The sequence below is a fragment of the Passer montanus genome, unplaced genomic scaffold (assembly GCF_014805655.1).
Source record: "Passer montanus isolate IOZ18808 unplaced genomic scaffold, ASM1480565v1 scaffold3, whole genome shotgun sequence".
NCBI classification, from domain to species: domain Eukaryota; kingdom Metazoa; phylum Chordata; class Aves; order Passeriformes; family Passeridae; genus Passer; species Passer montanus.
Genome location: NW_024367707.1, coordinates 21640034 through 21658420, shown reverse-complemented (window position 1 = coordinate 21658420; position 18387 = coordinate 21640034). Strand labels below are relative to the sequence as shown.

Genomic DNA, 18387 nt, shown 5'->3' with positions numbered 1-18387 from the left:
TTATTTGGGAAAGTGCAAAAGCTTATTGTAGTGTGGTTAGTTTTTTACTTTTAAAGCTATTTACTTTCCCTTGTGCCTCACCTTAAAAATGCTATGCACTTCCTCTAACAGTTTCCAGTGTTTAGGAGACCCAGAAATATTTATTAAAGACTGCTTATATTCCCATCCCAAGAAGTAACTGCCTGCAGGATAGAGACAACATCTTTGCTAGCTGACCAATATCTCCTACATACTCATCCTATGCATATCTGGTGAGCAGCTACAGAGCTTATAAAAAAAGAAACTAAAAAGAACAAAGGATTCATCACTCCACTGTGCAACCTTACCCATTCCTCTTCATGCCAGTCCACCTGCAGAGAAGATCGGCTGTTTCTCCCTGTCCATCTGGCCACAAGGGTATCTTGATCATTCCTTAGCATCACTTGTTCCCCTTCTCCAGAGGTTGGAGATGCTTTTGAAGCTATATAGTCTGGCCTTGCAGCATTCAGTCCATGTATTGAATTTGCCAACAGCTTGCAGTCACAAACTGTGACAAGTTGCCGGGTCTAAAAAGCAATAAACCCACATTTTGAAAACTTTTCATTATTCCATAAACAATTTATACTGGATTTTTTTCAAGAAAGAAAAAAAAAAAAAAGAAGCAATATTTTGTAAAAGAAACTATTGCTTGAAGGTGCCTTTAGAATACCTTTACAGAATGACATTAAAAAATAGTATAGGATCCCAAATCACATAGTTTTCCAAAATCTGTACTACTACATTAGATTTGTAATTGTTGAAAATTTCACTGAGAAATGTGCAATTCATCTTTATTTGCACTTCATTCTCCATTTGATGAAAGCTTAGAACAATGTGCAGACACATGTGCAGTGTTTGAGCACTGGAACAGGCTCCCCAGGGAAGTGGTCACAGCACCAAGCCTGACAGAGCTCAAGAAGTGTTTGGAAAATGCTCTCAGGCACAGGGTGTGAGTCTGGGAGTGCAGGACCAGGATGATCCTGATTAGTCCCTTCCAACTCACTATAATCTGTATTAAATGATTTTTGTACCCCACTGAACAGTTGCCACACCAGAAGGATCAGGTTTCACCCCAATCATCCTTTCCAAAATTATAACAAGACTTAAGAGGAGGGCTGAAAGTATAACCCACTAATCAATGCAATTTTCCCCTGTCTTATTTAGCCATGTTGCATTAAAGGATTTCTGTAAGCCATATGAATATGAAAATTATGTGGCCTGTGTGTCTACTAAAAAAACAACAAACAAGACATTAATATGTTATATATATATATACACAAAATCCAGTTCTAGAAAATCCCACAGATCAGTTATACATTGTACTCATTTAGAATGAGTATTATAATAAATAATACATGTACGTGAGGTCCTATTACACAAAGTTGTATGTGCATCCCTTCCACTGGGACAATTTATGGCAAGCTGATAGACCACTACTACTGTTTAGAAACTTCAGATCTGCTTCACCTCTGCTTCAGAAGCGGTCAGTAAAACTGTATTTGGTTTTTTTCTCCCTGTAAGATTGTGTTCAGCTGTGGGTCCAGTCTGTTTTTTGTTAGCACACATCAGGAATAACTGGTTCACTATAATCCAAGCATAGGCTGTGTCACCATTATTCCTTATTTCACCAGTGGAAAAATACAGAATTGTTTCATTAACTTTCACACAGTTTCTGCTGTTTGACAGATGACTCAGAACATTAAAAAACCCCAGGTGGTTATGCAGAAAAGGATATAAAAGAAATTGAAGAATGCACATTACTGCAATGTGATGAATGAATAGAGGGAATCCCAGGACATTGCACTTTCAAGAGGAGGTGAAGGCAAGAGCATCAAAAGTAGGAGACAACATAAATAAAACCAGGAACTTTTAAAGGCTGGTGTAATTTTTGTTTAGGTCTGTGCATGTTGCAACACACTACTGAAAAAGGTAAAACAGACGTTTCAAGAAAACCTACTAAAGGTACAGAAAGAACAGACAATACACTGTGCTTCAGCAGGGAAATGAATTATTCTCCTACCTTATCTGCTAGGATGGCAAGTGTTCTTTCAAGGCCATTAGCTGATCTGTCCTTGGCAGCTCTTGAGAGTCTTTCTGCATAGTAACTGACTTGCGTTTTCAGGGTGTTGATTTGTGCAATAATTTCCTTTGCTCTAACAATGTCCTGTGGGATGTATATTATAGACTGGGAGCCTGTTGAAGTGCTGAAAAAGAAAGATTGATTTTAGGGGGGAAATTGATCTAGAGGTACACACATTACAGTGGCATGCTGGGGAATTAATGGCAGACAACAAAAATGTACCTAAACTAATGATCAACAGTGAAAGTCCAGTGGGCAATTGCACAGCAGGAACATGATCCTAGAGACTTCTCTGCCTTTACTAAAGGCATTCAGATGCAGATTTACTAATCCCTAATACCAAGGGGCTGTGGGCTGAGTTTGTACACCAGAGGGACAGTTTTGCTGAAGAGAATGTGTGTGACAGATTTTGCCATCAAATACAGAACCACTTTTTGCAGAGACATCTTGCTCCATTCTCCCTCTCCTTGCAACACAGATACTTCACTGAGGCCTTGCTTAAACATGTTTTATCACATATCTATTAACATCATGAAAAGAAAAACTGTTCCTTCTAACACAGAAATGCCACCCAGATCCATAATGCAAACACTGTTGTATTAACAAAAAAGTCCTTCTGCTAGTATATAATTTTCCCTACTGCAGACTAGAATCAAGTTACACCAGCAAAAGCAATTTTATGATATGTAAAAAGTCAACATGCATCTTCAGGGTAATCCAAGGATACTGTCCTTTGGTAGTTTCTCTTACACACAATATACTAAACTAGGGACAACTATATCTTTATATGGGGATAATGCTGCTATACTAAGACTGCTTATTTGACAACAGAGAGCAGATTATGCCCTTTTAAGTTTAGATGTCTAGAGAAGTTGCTCATCCAATCCAAGACAGATGGTCTACAACTGCTGGAGAAAGAATAGCATTTCCAAAGGGTAATTTGATCCCACCTGAAAGAGTCATTCACAAAAGCTGCCTTTTAACTTAGAAAATTACTCAAAACTGAAGTTGTGCTCTTAGTCAATCATTTGGAACCAACTGGCCACTACTCCCTTTGTCAAGCAAAATGCTGGGTTCTTCCTTCCCAGTAGGAAAGGTACCCAAATACCAGGCCCTTACATCATCTCCAGCTGTGCCAAGTGCAATATCCATTCTCGACATGGCATCAAGCATCAGAGGACACCTATTGTGTATTGTCTTAATTTTATTTTTTTCAGTCATGAATGGCTTCAGCGTAGTGACAGCACAGAAGAACCTACTGTTTGCACTCATCTCAGCACTGTTAAATGGAGACAGCCACACTGAGAGGTTACATGGAGAGGAGTTTCTTTTCAGGAACAGTTGTGACCTCCAAGGAGTGTGAACTCCTCTGCTACCCTTAGAGCAATGCTGCTCTTTTCTGCAGCATATCTGTGAGGTAGGACACGAGGGTTGCGTGGGGCACACTTCAAAATCATGCCACAACTTCAATTCTTATCCCTTAAAGGATATTAAGGCACGGGAGAAGCCTTATACCAGTATTTCTGCAGCATATCTGTGAGGTAGGATACGAGGGTTGCGTGGGCACACTTCAAAATCATGCCACGACTTCAATTCTTATCCCTTAAAGGATATTAAGGCACGGGAGAAGCCTTATACCAGTGTCTGCCTGAGCTCCATTATAAAAGTAAGGTGAGGGATTTGTTATCAAAGGATGTAACTCAGCAGTGATTCTTGGAACAGTTTCCTTGTTTGTGCTCTGCTCACCCGCCTGAGGGGCAGAGAACAACCACTCCCCAGTACTGCTATCCCATACAGCAAATTAATCTCAGCTTTTAGGGCTTTCCCTGTACTTGATTTGTGCTTTCTAGTGACTGGTGATCTTAGTGACAATTCCTCTGAGCAATTTCTTTCCACGACAGTGTGGGTTAACATGCATAAAGACATAGTTGGCAGAAAAGGCCATGCAGCATATTGAGATTGGATTTAGAATTATTACATTTTCATCATAAACATTTGCTAGGATGATTGGGGAAAAAAATTATGGTGTAAAGTTCACATATACTTACTTTCCAACCTGCAATGGCTTTTTCAAATGAACAGCTCTCATTGTATTATACCAGCAAACTGTAACACAGACTTAAATTCTCAGTGAATTAGAGGTTCAACCGTAATGAGAGTAATTTAGAGCAGAACTTCTGCATTTTTGAACCACTCAGTAATGTCTGTTTTTGATAGCACTGAACACCACAAAATAAGAAAAAATGTTATGTGAAAATGTTTAAATAAAGACATGGATTACAAAAATGTACACCATGCCAAATCTGTCACTATCAAGGTTTTGAAATGCATAAAATTATCTTAATTATCTTCCATCACTGGCAGAAAAGTTTCTCATTCCAGATAGTTTTCACTGGAAATAACAAAGGAAAATAAATAAAATCCTTGTGTTCTGATTTTCAGTTTAACTTCTTATGATCAGAGGCAGCCAGGAAGCTAGCTGTTCATTGCAAACAAACATTGCAGATGAAATTAAGTTCATTCACACATCATGTTCTACAAAGCAGCTACAATTACTTAGAGCACAATTAGGGATGCCATGATGCATGACATTAAAAAGCCCTGCACACTTTAAAACACACCAGATCTTTGTCAAACAAAAGGAAAAAAAAACAACCCAGAGAACAGAAACCCTCTATAGAACTCTCAGAAACAGAAAACTCACCAACACTCCTCATAACTGCTACAAAAACAAAAAACCAAAATAAAATTAGCAGATTGTTAGCAAATACCAAAAGCAGAAACAAAACAAAGTATGATTGGAGAAATAACTTGAGTCAATTTTTCAATAAGATGGGTATGTGAAGTTGTAAGCAAAAAAACACAGATTACCAGACGACCATGAGTTGATCTGGGGAAATGCTGTGAATGCACCAAGCACAGTTATGCCAATGAAAGAAGAAGGAACTGAATGTAACAATGAAACTGAGGAGATGGATCTCAGTTCTACTATACTGGCTTTTTTGATAACATAGATGTATATAAAATGAAAGTTGTTCTTCAAATGTTGAACCTGCAGTTTTCATGGACCTAAAAGGAGCAGTTCTGAAAAGCTTAGAGGAAAAGTACTGGAGAGAAATTAAACTCTCCAATCAACTTAATTATTGGGTGAGTGGAAAAAGATTTTCCACATGGGAAATTAGCTATTGCAGGAGCAAGAACCACTTCAGTGGCTACGCTGACAGAAGGAGGTTATTTCAAAGAGCAAAAGTGGCATCAAAAGAACAGAAAAGGTGAGCCTGGCATACCAGTGTTCCCAAGTTTACAGCTTCCTCTAGTCCTATCCTAGTGCACTCTGTCAGCCTGAATAATTACACTAGGTGTTTTTGCACTGATCTTTTTATCAGTACATATCTGACTGACATTCACAAGATGCTGCTATTCATTTCTCTACAGCCAAAATTAATTCTGCAGTTGGTTCCCACGTCATTCCCTCGTCCTATCAGCTCCAAATCCTACTAATCCTTTCTTTGGAAGGGCATTATCAAGGTCTCCTTTTCTCTGACTATAATGACTCCTTGTCCTGCTGCTCTTGTGTCTTAAATGCTCCATACAGCAGCAGAAGCAGTGCAGACCCTGCAGCATTCTCCCTTCTCTGGGAGCTGGAGTGGGTGCCATGTTAGCATTTGTGCCCTTCCCAGCTTCTTCCTACAGCTCATACATCCACACTTCCACACTCAGCAGTCCCTGCAGACAGGACCATGGGGGTCAAGCATCCCACTTGTAGGGCAGAGGCCAAATTCAGAAGCCCAATCTGTGCATAAACCTTAGGCAATGCGGGAAGGCCTCCAGCAATAGCTTCAGAACTAAACCTGTTTTGTCCACAAGGAATTTACCAATCAGGTGCAGCAGGTTCCTACTAAGGAGAGCTCAGCAACAGGACCCGGTAGCTATGAGAGGGGTGAAAGTCTTCTGAAAATAATGGGTTGAAGCATGATGTAGTGCAGCTGAGGATGTTCAGCAAATGTTCTGACCCACAACTGGGCAGAACCCAAACCCAACACCTAAAATAGCTAAATTAAAATGAATCAACAAATATTCAGAAAAATTAAAGTTTTTTATAAAAAGACTCTTAGAAAGAGCTTGTCAGTAAACAAATAAATACAGTAATATAACAGTTTTTCCTCTCCTTCTTTGGAAAAAAAAATGCACAGAAAAATCTTCAATGCAAAATACTGTATAGTAGTACTATTGAACCAAATAAAAACAGAATGGAATGATTTTCCAAATAACTGAGCATGGATCAGGAGGAAAAGGCACAATAATAGCTGACACAATAGCATTTATACTTACTGTTTCTTTGCCTCTTCAAATTTATGCAGCTTTTTCCGCAAACCACCCGATTTAAAGCCTTGACAATGAGCTGCTGGTGCTCCTATGGTGACTATGTCGTAGTTCTGATCTGGAATGGACAAAAAGGACTTACAAATGAAAACCTGTCATTTTTAACATCAACAAACAATTGTGTAAATTCAAAAACTTTTCTGAAATTAATTTCTGGGAAAATTTGCCATGCTTTGAAAGACATGGAAAACTGAGTTGTTCTAGAGGGCCTGGAAATCCATCAAACACTTTTTCAGGTGAAAGACCCATACATTAATGCAGGTCTTTTGTTTCTTAATCTAGAAGATTGACAGTGAAAAAGAAGTATTGAACACTGGTACATATACAAAGCCTGCTATTACTGGAATCCCTCACATGGACACGTGTGACAAGTGTGTGTCCATGGTCACAGGGAATTACTGTTAAAAGAAGAGAAAGCCCTGTTTATTTATGATGAAACAAGCTTGATGTGAAAAAATGTGATTTTGCATAACCATACATGTTGATTCTGGAGAAAAAGTACACAAGCTTAACAAGAAACAACAGTCAGAACCTTTTTTATTCTACTGTAATTCAGAATGTCTGGAAGGGACGCAGCAGCTTAACCCAACCCTAGTACAAAGGCTAACTTGTGCCACCTAGAGTTCAGTTAACTCCAGAACCCAGAATCTAGTTTCGCCACCTGTAGAACAGCAATAATTATACTTCCATCTCTTCTTTTGTAAAGAGATTTGGAATCTGAGAATAGAAGGCGCTACAAAAATGCCAAGTAGCATTGCTACAGTAGTTTGTAGAAACTTGGCTGTATGGTTGACGAAGGAAATAAAAAAAAAAGGTGGAGAGAAAAGTAACAAGATCAGTGAAGAAAGAGAAACTAATACCTGATCCTCCATCATCCTGGACTCTCATCCTCTGTATATGTAAATTTGTAGGAACAAACTCCAGTTTTTTATCAGCTTTCAAGCTACTGGCTTTAAATGAAGGACCTGAGAAATGCAAGACAAAAATAAGCATAAAACCTTTCTCCTTGTGCGTATGCTAAAACATTTGAGAAGCTTTATTCATAATTTGCTATATGCTGAAAATAAAGCAGAGAAAATTAAAAAGAAAAAACAAACCAAAATCTTTCTGTTACTGTTCACACTTGTCTTCTATTTGCAGAGTAAGAGAATGAACAGAACAGACAAATATTCCCAGGTAATTAGCAAACACACAACAATTATTAATCAAGACAAAAAATATAATAGCATTGTTTACTCATCATAAAACATTCTGGGTTCCCAATTTCAGAGAAGCACTAACCATCCTGGTAGAGAAGCATCACATTTTTATCAGAAAAAAAAATCACCTTTATACTGGTGCAGGTCAGTCAGATTTTCCTGGTAAGTTAAAATAATTGTTTGGTACTGTGTAACTATTTGTCGACGAAGGCTTTCCCAACAAGGAGACAGTTCTCCCAGTTCTTCTAGTTCACAAACCCTGGGGGGAAAAAATGGGGAGGGAGGGAAAGAGAGGTGTTTATGTCCATAGTCCACTAGACTGAGTTTCACATTGTATCAACAGAGTACCATCCTCAGCTGACACACTCTCAATTTACTGTGTCTGAGCTACTCACCAGACTGGAAAAGCTTCCAAACACACATCCCAAGCACATCTCAGAGCACAGCACTACTCCAAGGTAAATTGCTTCCTCACAGGCAGAACACACTGTACTCCCTCCATGTACACCCCTCAGGTGCTGGTCACAAGCAGAGCTTTTCCCACCTTTCTGCAGGAGCTCTCCAACTATATAAGGATTGGTAAATGATGGGAACTGTCATTGTGTCAGGTGACTTGGGACAGTCAGGACCTTTTAAGGACACTTTACTGAACTGTGGTGGCTCTTTAATTAAGAACTGTGACAGAGGTTAGGTGGGCTATTAGCACCTATCTGATGTTAGGTACAAGATGTATATTCACTGGTAAGGTAGGTACACAACAGTTTGCAAGGCCAGGAAAAGCCTAAGAAGTGTGAGCATTAAGGGTTTGGAGAGACTGAAGATGATCCAACAAAACCTTCATCTGAAATCCAAGATTTTGGGCACTCAGGGTACAAAAAAGGAGGACTGGACATCCATAGATATGAACAGGAAAACCCTGGCTTTTCCCTTGTACCCCGACTGCCAGGTTTCCAGTCACACATAGCAATATTGTGTTACATACTGTTCCCCAGCAGTGCTGCTGAGAAAATACTCAGTGTACTCCAGGTCATGCTTGTATTACTCTCTTCTTGGATTACTATTATTATTTGGAAAAAAGGAAGAAAGGGGAAAAAATAAACAAGTCAACACCAGACACAATTCAACAGAACGTTACCCCAGAAAAGGCAGAACAATCATCTGTCAAAAGGATCCAGCAGTTCTTTTTGCAATTATCTCAATATCCCTAATTCCATAGTTTTAACCAATTGTCTGTGTACAATTTAAGACAACATTTCACAGAGCAATTCCCACACCATAGTACTTAGGATATTATTAAAAAAAACTAAATTTCCAAGAAAAACATTACATTGATTTGCCAACAGGCAACAGCATAAAGTATATTTATCAGTGACCTAGATAAAAACACTTCCAGTTTCATCATAAAACTTGCTTTCTGCATAAGATGCTAATATGATTACCTCATCAAACTCCCTACTCAAAACCAGCCATGTATCTGAGCCCTGGTCTTCCTGAAGTAAACTCACAGCTTACCACCTCAAGTTTGTTTGTCCCTTAGAGCCAAGACAGCAAGGAATATGGATGCCATAAATAATGATGCAGCCAAAATATCACACCCCCCAGCAGATGCTTCCTTTCAAAGGGCTCTGGCCCAGAGGAGTTTTATCTAAGAGACAGCAATTGTGATTATCCAAGGACATTTTAAAAGTCACCAGGATGTGAAGACAGAAACAGCTGTGCTTGTGTAGCTGTCATTCCTCTGGGCTGCAGCACTGAGAATGGAGAACAGAGCACTTGGTCAAATTTGAGCAACTCTATGAATACAAAGTGTGATTGTGCACATTATTGAGGGTCACCTCAACTGAACAGAGACAAGGGAGCCTTTCTCAGTAATTACACAAAGGCCTATTTACCTTTGAGCCACGCCACCCAGTGGACATATACAAGGTCACATTAACAATCACCTGGGCTGTTATTAACCTGCACCTGTTTACAACAGGCATCCACTGATCTCTGCAGGATTTTAGCAAGAGCCTCTGAACAGTCACATTTCATGGCCAAGGCCTCTAACTTCACTGTCTAAAGTTTTACAGAAAGACACATCTTTTTGCTCATTCACCCTAAATTCTCCTTATTTTCAAGTCCTTAACCTACATCCATCATACATGGCATCTTATGGATAAGCTTGCCAACTCTTCATTATCATGGTTGTACCTCATAATGAATAGGTGCTTTTAAATCTACTGTGAGGAAAGCTGTAGAGAAACAAAGATACAAAATAAAAAACAACTCATGACTAAATGTGCAATGGCATATCCCTAGCCTGCTCCACCAAGGTTGTAGTAGGACAGCTGAACAAGATACAGCATTCAATTTCTAGAATCTAAGCACACATCACTAAAAACATAACATCAGAAAAAAGAATTAATGTGAAGTTGAGAAACTCAATTAGTTTTCCCATGCATTACAAAAAATCTCTGCCATCTTCCTGTGAAAATTTATCACTTTCACAAAATATGAAAATACCTACAATTAATGGATTAACCCATGATTTTATTTCACAATATCCTTAAGGAACTGAAATGTCCCAATATAAAATAATGAGAGCACTAGTTAGTATTAATTAAGGTCAGACTTAGTTAAGGTCTCTAGGATTTGATTCAAATACAGTCAAAATAAAAGCCCAATACTCAAAAACACAGCTAAAATGCTTTAACATTCCAATCTTGGCCTTTACAAAGAATAATAAAACATTAGATTTGCAAACCACAGCCTACAAATGTAGAGAAGAAATACTCATAAAGGAGTATGTTGCCTGGAAGAAAGTTAATTGCTTCAAAAAGAAGAAAATTCAGAATAAACCTACAAAATGCTTAACAGATTTCCTTCTCCCTCCCACTTCCTAAAATGAGGCAATGTCATTACTGTACTACAGCATTTCATTTTACTTGTTTTTATTCTGTTTTGTTTTCAATTCATAACTACTCTTTTGACTCTCAAAGCCATTTCTTATCTCACTGAGTAGTCAGTGCATTAACACAGATAAATCGATGCCTTTGTAACTCAGCAACAGCCACATCACTGCCATATTACTGCACGTGTAAACCATCCCAACACTCACCTTGCTGCATCTTCCTCTAGAAGCAGCTTCACAAATTGTCTTGGGATGTGCAGCGACAGGATGCTCTCTGCCATCTGCTCCAAGATTCTCAAGTGGTTTCCATCGGTGGTTGGGAAACGATACATTCGGCAAATGGCACCACCAAACACTAAAGAATTAAAACAATATTTTTAAGCCTAGGGTTTGACTTAAAAGTGTACAAAGTCTCTTCTTTCTTAAAGTCAATGCTTTCAGCATGTTAGTCAGCTCACTAACATGCTGAAACACCCTGCTGTAAAGATCTGGTTTAACCAGGCATCAGTCTGCCTTTTGCAAGCACAGTCATTCTGCAATGGCCATTCTTCAAGTGTTTGTAGGAAAAGCCTCCACTCCAAATTACTTACTACACTGCTAAGGAAATTAAACTAAATACATATTCACCTTTTAAAATGCCTTTTTTTTTGTCTGTGTACTGTGCATTTTCCTCTCATGCAACCATTTGCTGGAAAACTAACCCTTCTGCAAGATTCTTTTTTTAAAGCAACTTGCTTTCCTCTGTCCCTCTCCTCAACCTGCAACAATTGCTTAGAAATAGACTATGAAATTGTATGGAAAATGTTATATTGCAGTCAATCTAATGGCAAGAGTTTGCTTCTGCTGTTTTTACAATATAGAATGGTGCATATGATAAAATGATTTATTCTGGTATGACCCTGAAAGGACTGCTCAATCAGCAGCCTGTTCCTATTCAAATGAAACATCTGCTGAAATGCCCTGGGGCCACAGGCACACAGGGAGAAATTAGCTTTTATTGATACCTAAAGCTTACTTGTTACAGCCCAGGGCAGCTTACCAGATTTCAGTAGTGCATCCTTCCGCAGTGAAGCGTATTTGGATCTGATTCCTAAGGATTCTGTTAAACTTTCATCAACTGGCAACACAGTCTGAACAAAAACAAAAACAAGAAAAATCAGAAATAGTAAAGAATGAAACCTCAGTGCCCAAATAATATGCAGTGATGACCTATCAGAAAGACTTCAAAGAAATATTCAAGTCCACATATGCTTTAAATAAATATTTCAAATATTTTTTCTGTGGATAAAAAATATCGCAGGCTGGAATAATAAATCCTAAGCATTCCTATTTAATTCTACTGCACAGTTCAAAATGCCACAAAACTTTTCATCCAGTCTTTCAATTACTTATGCTAGCACAGCTCCAGAGTCCTTACAGGCACTGCATCAATCTGGAACAGATCTGGAGGATAAAAAGGGATTCTAATGCACAGTGTGAATATAATACACATATAACAGTGCAATTATCACCAAGATACTCAAAACACAAGCTTTACAGAATTAAATATATGTCTAGGCTGAGAAAGTACTGCAAACATCTGCTCTCAAACAATTCTGGGAATTCCCTAGCATCTTCATTACAGTTTTGCTTAATCGTGCCTTCCAAACCACAATGTGAACTAAAATACCATATGTTTCTGAAACTGGTTATCCATGCACCAAGTGCACCAATGAACAGTATCAGAAGCCTCTTCCAATGAAGAACATGAATACTTGATACTAAAGCTTAATAATTTTAAATTAAAACTTTTCCCCAAGACTTTTAACTCTACATGTCAGCACCAAGAGCTCCGCAAAACTCAAAATGGCTTCATCACCATTAGGCTGCTCCTTACACTATTTTGAAAATGTAAAGCACTACTAAATATCAAGCCAGACAGGAAAGTGGATGGCAGATATCAATCTAGCTTATTTCAATGTTGGCAATAAATCTGCATTCTTCTGAATTTGGTCCAAGGCTCATACTCACCCTTCCATTAATTGTATCAGGTGACCTTGTCACTGGAGGCCTTTGGTCAGATTTTTCCTCCATCTGCCATCCAATAACTGTGATGTTACCAACACGGTCACTTTCAGCCGACCTGCAACAAATACTCTGCGTTGAGATTTTTTTGGAGGAGGACCTGTTCATCAACAAGGAAACACTTATAAAAGGATATTAATCTTCAAACTTAAAAAACATTTTAAACAGGAAGCTTTTCAACTTCATTTGGAATAATTTTATAATGGGTTAGTCCAACAGGAGAACATTCCCTTTATTCCACAAGGATGCTGCATGGAATTGAAGGCAGCCTGGGTATTACTCTGTGCTCAGCTTATACATTTAAGGGTAACATGGCAATGAGAAGAAATGCATGTATTCACACATTTTGATAATCAGAATATACTTGATATCAAAACAAGGGAGTTTAATTAAGTCCATTTCAACCTATTCCTGACATAAGAGGTTTTCATCTCATCTTAAGCATGTTTTGAAGAATTAACAATTAAAAGAAGGAAAATATTACAAACCTTAGTGTTATGTGCAACCTGTGGTACTTCTCCTGAAGAAGATCCTTTACAGTGAATGTCCCAGAACCCAACAAATACATCTGAAAGAAGATGAGTGCCAGAATTTTATTTACCTTTACAGTGAGCAGAGGCTTTGACCACAGCAATGAAGTGTAAAATACAATTATTATGCATACAAGTTCAAGAGCAAAACCATAACAAAATACGCCACATATAACTAATTAAAATCTCTTCAAATTTAATATATTTGATAATTTATAAAAGTTTTTCTTCTATTGGAGAAAATATGCATTTTTCTTTCTCTAGGATAAACATGGAGGAACCTCAGTATATATGAGCTTAGGGCAAGCAATTCAGGAACACTGAAAGCCATGACTGAACAGGGCTCAGGCTGCATCCTCGACCCAAATTTGTCTCCTTCTGAAGAACTGACTTCCTCTGGAGGTATTTATTTTTCCCTAGAGCCTCTCCTTGAAGCACTGAACAGAGAGGGACAGCTCTGCTGCCCCTGAGAAAGCCATACAAGAGCAGACACATGGGGCCTGAAACAGTATTCTGGACAACAGTCGGAGAATAATTGACCTGTATTGCCCATAAATCCAAGTAGCAACACGGGAATGCTGACACATAGTTTTTTTTCAGTAAAGGAACACACTTTACCCCTGAACAAAATCAATGTATCAGGGCAGGGAGATTCCCAGAATTTAGGTGCTCTGTTCCAAAGGACAGTTTCATTCTGGCATTTTGGCACAGTCTAGAAGCCTCAGTTGGGGATGTTGGATTCTATTCATTATCTAGTTCACTAAAGATATCCACAATGTAAGAGCACAAGTGACAGGACCTTTTTTGTTTAAATCCATTGTTTCCAAACTTGCTACAGACAAGCCTTATTTGAGAAAACTGGCAATGCTTCTCACTCTGCCAAGCCAATCTCATTAGTTCCTCCTTTCCCTACCCATCTTGTTTTCTATATGATCAGTGCTGCTCTCCTGTTGTTTCCTTCCACAGAAGTTACTAATTTTATCTCTTTGCCTCTCATTTCCTTGCTTTACACTGACTGGGCAGGCAACAGAATAAAGAAAACTTACTGTTCCCTGAGATCTATCTTTGACGTCATACACGGAGAGTTTGATTTGTGTCATTTGATTGATAAGAGAGTCTTGGAAAAAGGCAATGCTGCTTAGAAAGATAGGATTACTTGTTCCCTGTAATCATAAACAAAAAGTCAAAAGTTAATGTACGGTGATATTTGTTAAGGAAGAAATGATTCCTGTGTTAGCTTTGATTTTAAATCTAATCTAGAAGTACCTCAGCACTCACCTCAATAATTTCTGTCTGTGCATGCTTCGTCCAGAATGCCTGGGGAGGTGTAGTTACACTCACTGCTACAAAACTATTTGGTTTTCGATCTAGCGATGGAGTTAGCAGCTCACTGCAAGCTTTAGGTATGCAACAGATAAGTAAACTTAGATTCAGGATCTTTTTCATATTGCTGTAAGACTCTACATTTTTATAAAACCACATTATACACCCTGAGCAATCAAACAACAAAGAGCTTAATATTCATTCTATCACCACACTATAAAAGCAGATATCACCCACCTTTGTGCATGCAAACAGCAAACATGCAATCAGCTCAGTCTGGCTCCAAGCTCTGGAGCAGCAATTTAAACTTGTTCTCTTCTAATACATGCTTATCCACCCCTTGGCAAGCTCATCCTAACAGCCCATGTGCAGGTTTTCCCCTGGGAATCTCATGACCGTGGCTGCATTCGATTCGAAGTCACGCTCCATTAGGCCCATTATCAAATGGCATTTGCCCAGGGAGAACCAACAGAAGCGTCTGAACATTGATCAAGCAGCACTACTGAGGAAAACCAGCTTGTAATTGTAAAATGACAGCAATTTATTTCCTCTAAACTGTTGCTGTGAGTTTAACTGCTGGGAAAAGGACTATGGTGAGGAGGAAACAACTTCCAAAAATTTCAGTGAGTGACTCTACACAATTACATTAAACTTCACAGCCAAATTCTATCTGGCTAGATACAGGTAGCTACAGTGTGGTCCAACTCTGCTTCAGCTACGTGCAGGAAGTTAAATCTGATATTTGGCTAAACAGCTTTATAATTCTAGATATTTGTAATTCTAATTTTTAATTTATCTGAAAATAATTGAAATACCTCATTCAGCTCTGAGAATGCTTGTTAAGATTATTATTCATAACACAATTACACACAACTGAGAAAATTTGCTAATTTTTCATTAGCCTACTGTTAAAAACATAACCTTTCAAATACTAGTCCACTATTAAGCCAAGAAAAACATCCTGCAGTTGAAAATGTGGACTGAATTTTCATGAAGGAAATATTATTAATTCATTCTTCAAGTGAGGTGAGTCAATACACAAGCTTCTTGTACAAATTCAACCACCTCACAATTCAGGTCACTTCTGCATCTTGCATTATCACTTGACAGCAAAAACCCCAGGAAAGAAGTTATGCGTAATCCTCAATTCTTAGAAACCATTCTGCCCTAAAATGCTGTTTACAGCAAATCTTCAGCTTGCTTGAAGACCTGAACTGCTGATTTACTGACAGTGAAGGCAGTTTCACTGCATCTTCACATAAACAAAGTAAACATTTAATAATAATATTCACACAGTAAACATTAAAAATTTTTTAGGCCGATGTTTCAGTTACAGACTTTTAGAAACTTCACAACATGAAACTGCTCACTACTTATCAAAAGATACTGTACAGGCAGCACAAAAACTGTACCACATCTCCATAAAAATCAGAGCAAAGTTGCAAACCTTCCTGTATGAAATGCACTTCAAAATCAACACTTACAAAACCCCACACCTATTCAACAGCATGCATTATCAAAACTAGCATAAAAATCACTAAGCCTACCTAAACTGAACTCTAAAATCGGCTCATCTGGATCCTGAATGTTTCCTGTAAAACAGAAAAATCACAAGATTAGCTAATTCACATCACTGCCATGTGAATTCTTTCCTGAAGTTGCAATCACACAGAGAAATAAATTACATTTTATAAAAAAATACTTTTTTTAAATTCAGTGAGCCAGGACTGGTATCTGAAAAACTTATCTGGTAATCCTTGGTATCTAATAATTATTTGGAAAATCTGGGACGATCTCAGTTTATAAAACATATTAAAATATGTAAATCTATGTGAGATTATATGCAATATGGGAATAGTAAATGCTTAATCTCAATAGAAAACAACAGGATTAAAGTATGAGCCACTATTAGCTCCAAATTATTAAATCTGTGGTAGCTAACAGGCCAGAATTTAAAAGTACCTGTCTCTCTCACTAATGAAAGAAAGCCTCTGAGGGTTAGAATCCTAATTTAATAACCATAAAAGATAAGGGAGACAAGCCTCAGCTCCCTGAACTGTCTTGAAAATTTTATACAATGTCAAACAAGGAGGTTGCCAAGACTCTTTCTAGACCGTGACATTATTTTGTTATTTTCTCCCTGTTGTTTATTTTTGAGTGATAAACATAACTACACAAAATCTAACTTATTTTTTTAATCTCTCTCTGATTTTAATGTTTTGTCTATTTTAAAAGTAGCAAATTCAAGATTTTTAGAATTTTTTAGCATAATTCCTTTATCTCATTACCTCCAGATAACCAGACAGATCTAAATCTTTGAGCAATTAAGAGAGAAAAAACAACATTAGTACAAGGCAGATTCTGGAGGGAGCAGCAGCAGAGCAGTAGCTGCCAGGAAGGTACAAACCTGTTAGAGAAAGGCCAACCATGTCAGAGGTGACATCAATGGTGGAGGCCCTCTGCACAGTGCGGGATTTGGCACCATGGCGGGGGCTGTGTTCTCTTGCTGTCATTTTCTCATGAAGAGCCCTTCTTTTCTGGCTGCTTGGCTTTATGGATGTTTGCCTCACAGAGTAGCAGAGTGCAGCAGGTTGTCTCCAACTGCTATTCCTCTAACATCACCATGCTAAGCAACAGAGAAAGCAAAAACATACACCAAAATTTTAGGTCACTATCAGCAGCAAACCTACTGCCATAAAATCATCTCAGGTCATTCAAACAAAATGCTCAAGGGAGATCCAATGCATAGTAATTTCATTTTCATGAACTCTACATCTGCAGCATTTTACAGTACATTGTTGAAAACTGGAACACATGCAAGAAAACTTTTCTGACAGAGAATGGGGCTTGAGAGAGACACGTTAACAGACCAGCTGCTCTTCTCCTTTGTCTAAGTTATTAAACCATCCTTAATGAAGTTTCCCAGTTTCTAAACCCTGGGGAACACAAGTAAATTTGTCAGATGGGGCCTCTGTTTGCAGAGGAGGCACCAGGGATAAGGACAAAGGGACAACAGGTTGGTGGAGCACCGAACAAAAGGGCAGGAAATGTTGTCAGTGTCAGCACACTGTGTTGTTCTAGGCTCTACTGCCATGAGAAAGGGATAATGAAAACTATAAATAAAGCCTACTCAGACAGAGAGAGGTTGAAATTCTGGGATGGTGGTGGAAAGAAAAAGCAAAAAGGGATGCCTGCTGATGTGGCAGATGGCAGCATCTGTGCTTTTCCTCCACCCTACACTTTTTTGGACTACAGATATCCATGACAGTCCTTCCCCTCACAATGCCTATGAAGTGAAAAATTACAGCAGGAAAGAAAGCCTACAGAAAACTTGGTTATGATTTTAAATGTGAACATTCCTTCAATCAACTGTGCTAGCACGGCAGTTATGGAACTTCCATATTTGTTTCACACTCTTATGACAAACTCCATTAATTTAGCAAGTGAGGAGTAAAATCTGACAAACCTGAAAAGTACAATAGAGTAACTAACACCTTCCCAGCAGCCTCTCATTCATTCTACAAAACATTTGAACCACACTGCAAAATGGGAGAATATTTCTTTTCCTTTTAGGTTGATGGACCTAACAATGAGCAAGATGCATTCTAATTAAATAAGGCACCTAGCTTACATTTTGTTCTAAACCACCACTTTAAATCTGTCAGAAGGCCTCCAAAGGAACATTCAACCTGCTTAAGTCTCTGAATTTAATTAGTCAGTATATCTCTCTGGAGGATTTCAAAAAAATCTTCCTCTCTCCTTGGGGTACCCAAGCTTCTTGTTAACTATCACTGCTTCACTGGACATCAAAAATTCAAATGCAAGTTAAGCATGTAAGACAACTGAACTGAACACAGCCCTGGCCATCTACATTCAGCTCAGAAATTAGATTTTAAA

The 18387-nt window shown here is 38.3% G+C and overlaps 1 protein-coding gene across 7 annotated transcripts in view; it reads right to left on the bottom strand.

Moving 5' to 3' along the window:
* INPP4A (inositol polyphosphate-4-phosphatase type I A) overlaps positions 1-18387 on the bottom strand; it is an 83490-nt gene that overhangs the window by 29141 nt on the left and 35962 nt on the right. For 4 of the 7 annotated variants that reach the window (XM_039714075.1, XM_039714072.1, XM_039714074.1 and 1 more), the window contains exons 5-18: positions 16898-17116; positions 16038-16082; positions 14446-14564; positions 14214-14330; positions 13126-13205; positions 12584-12695; positions 11613-11703; positions 10781-10928; positions 7809-7939; positions 7342-7446; positions 6431-6539; positions 4803-4820; positions 2039-2222; positions 327-545 (exon numbers count right to left, since the gene is read on the bottom strand). In XM_039714075.1, coding sequence (XP_039570009.1) covers positions 327-545; positions 2039-2222; positions 4803-4820; positions 6431-6539; positions 7342-7446; positions 7809-7939; positions 10781-10928; positions 11613-11703; positions 12584-12695; positions 13126-13205; positions 14214-14330; positions 14446-14564; positions 16038-16082; positions 16898-17003 — 1584 coding nt within the window. In that variant the 5' untranslated portion in view covers positions 17004-17116. The remainder of the gene's footprint in view (positions 1-326; positions 546-2038; positions 2223-4802; positions 4821-6430; positions 6540-7341; positions 7447-7808; positions 7940-10780; positions 10929-11612; positions 11704-12583; positions 12696-13125; positions 13206-14213; positions 14331-14445; positions 14565-16037; positions 16083-16897; positions 17117-18387) is intronic. The other 3 variants (XM_039714073.1, XM_039714078.1, XM_039714077.1) reach the window with 1 other exon arrangement.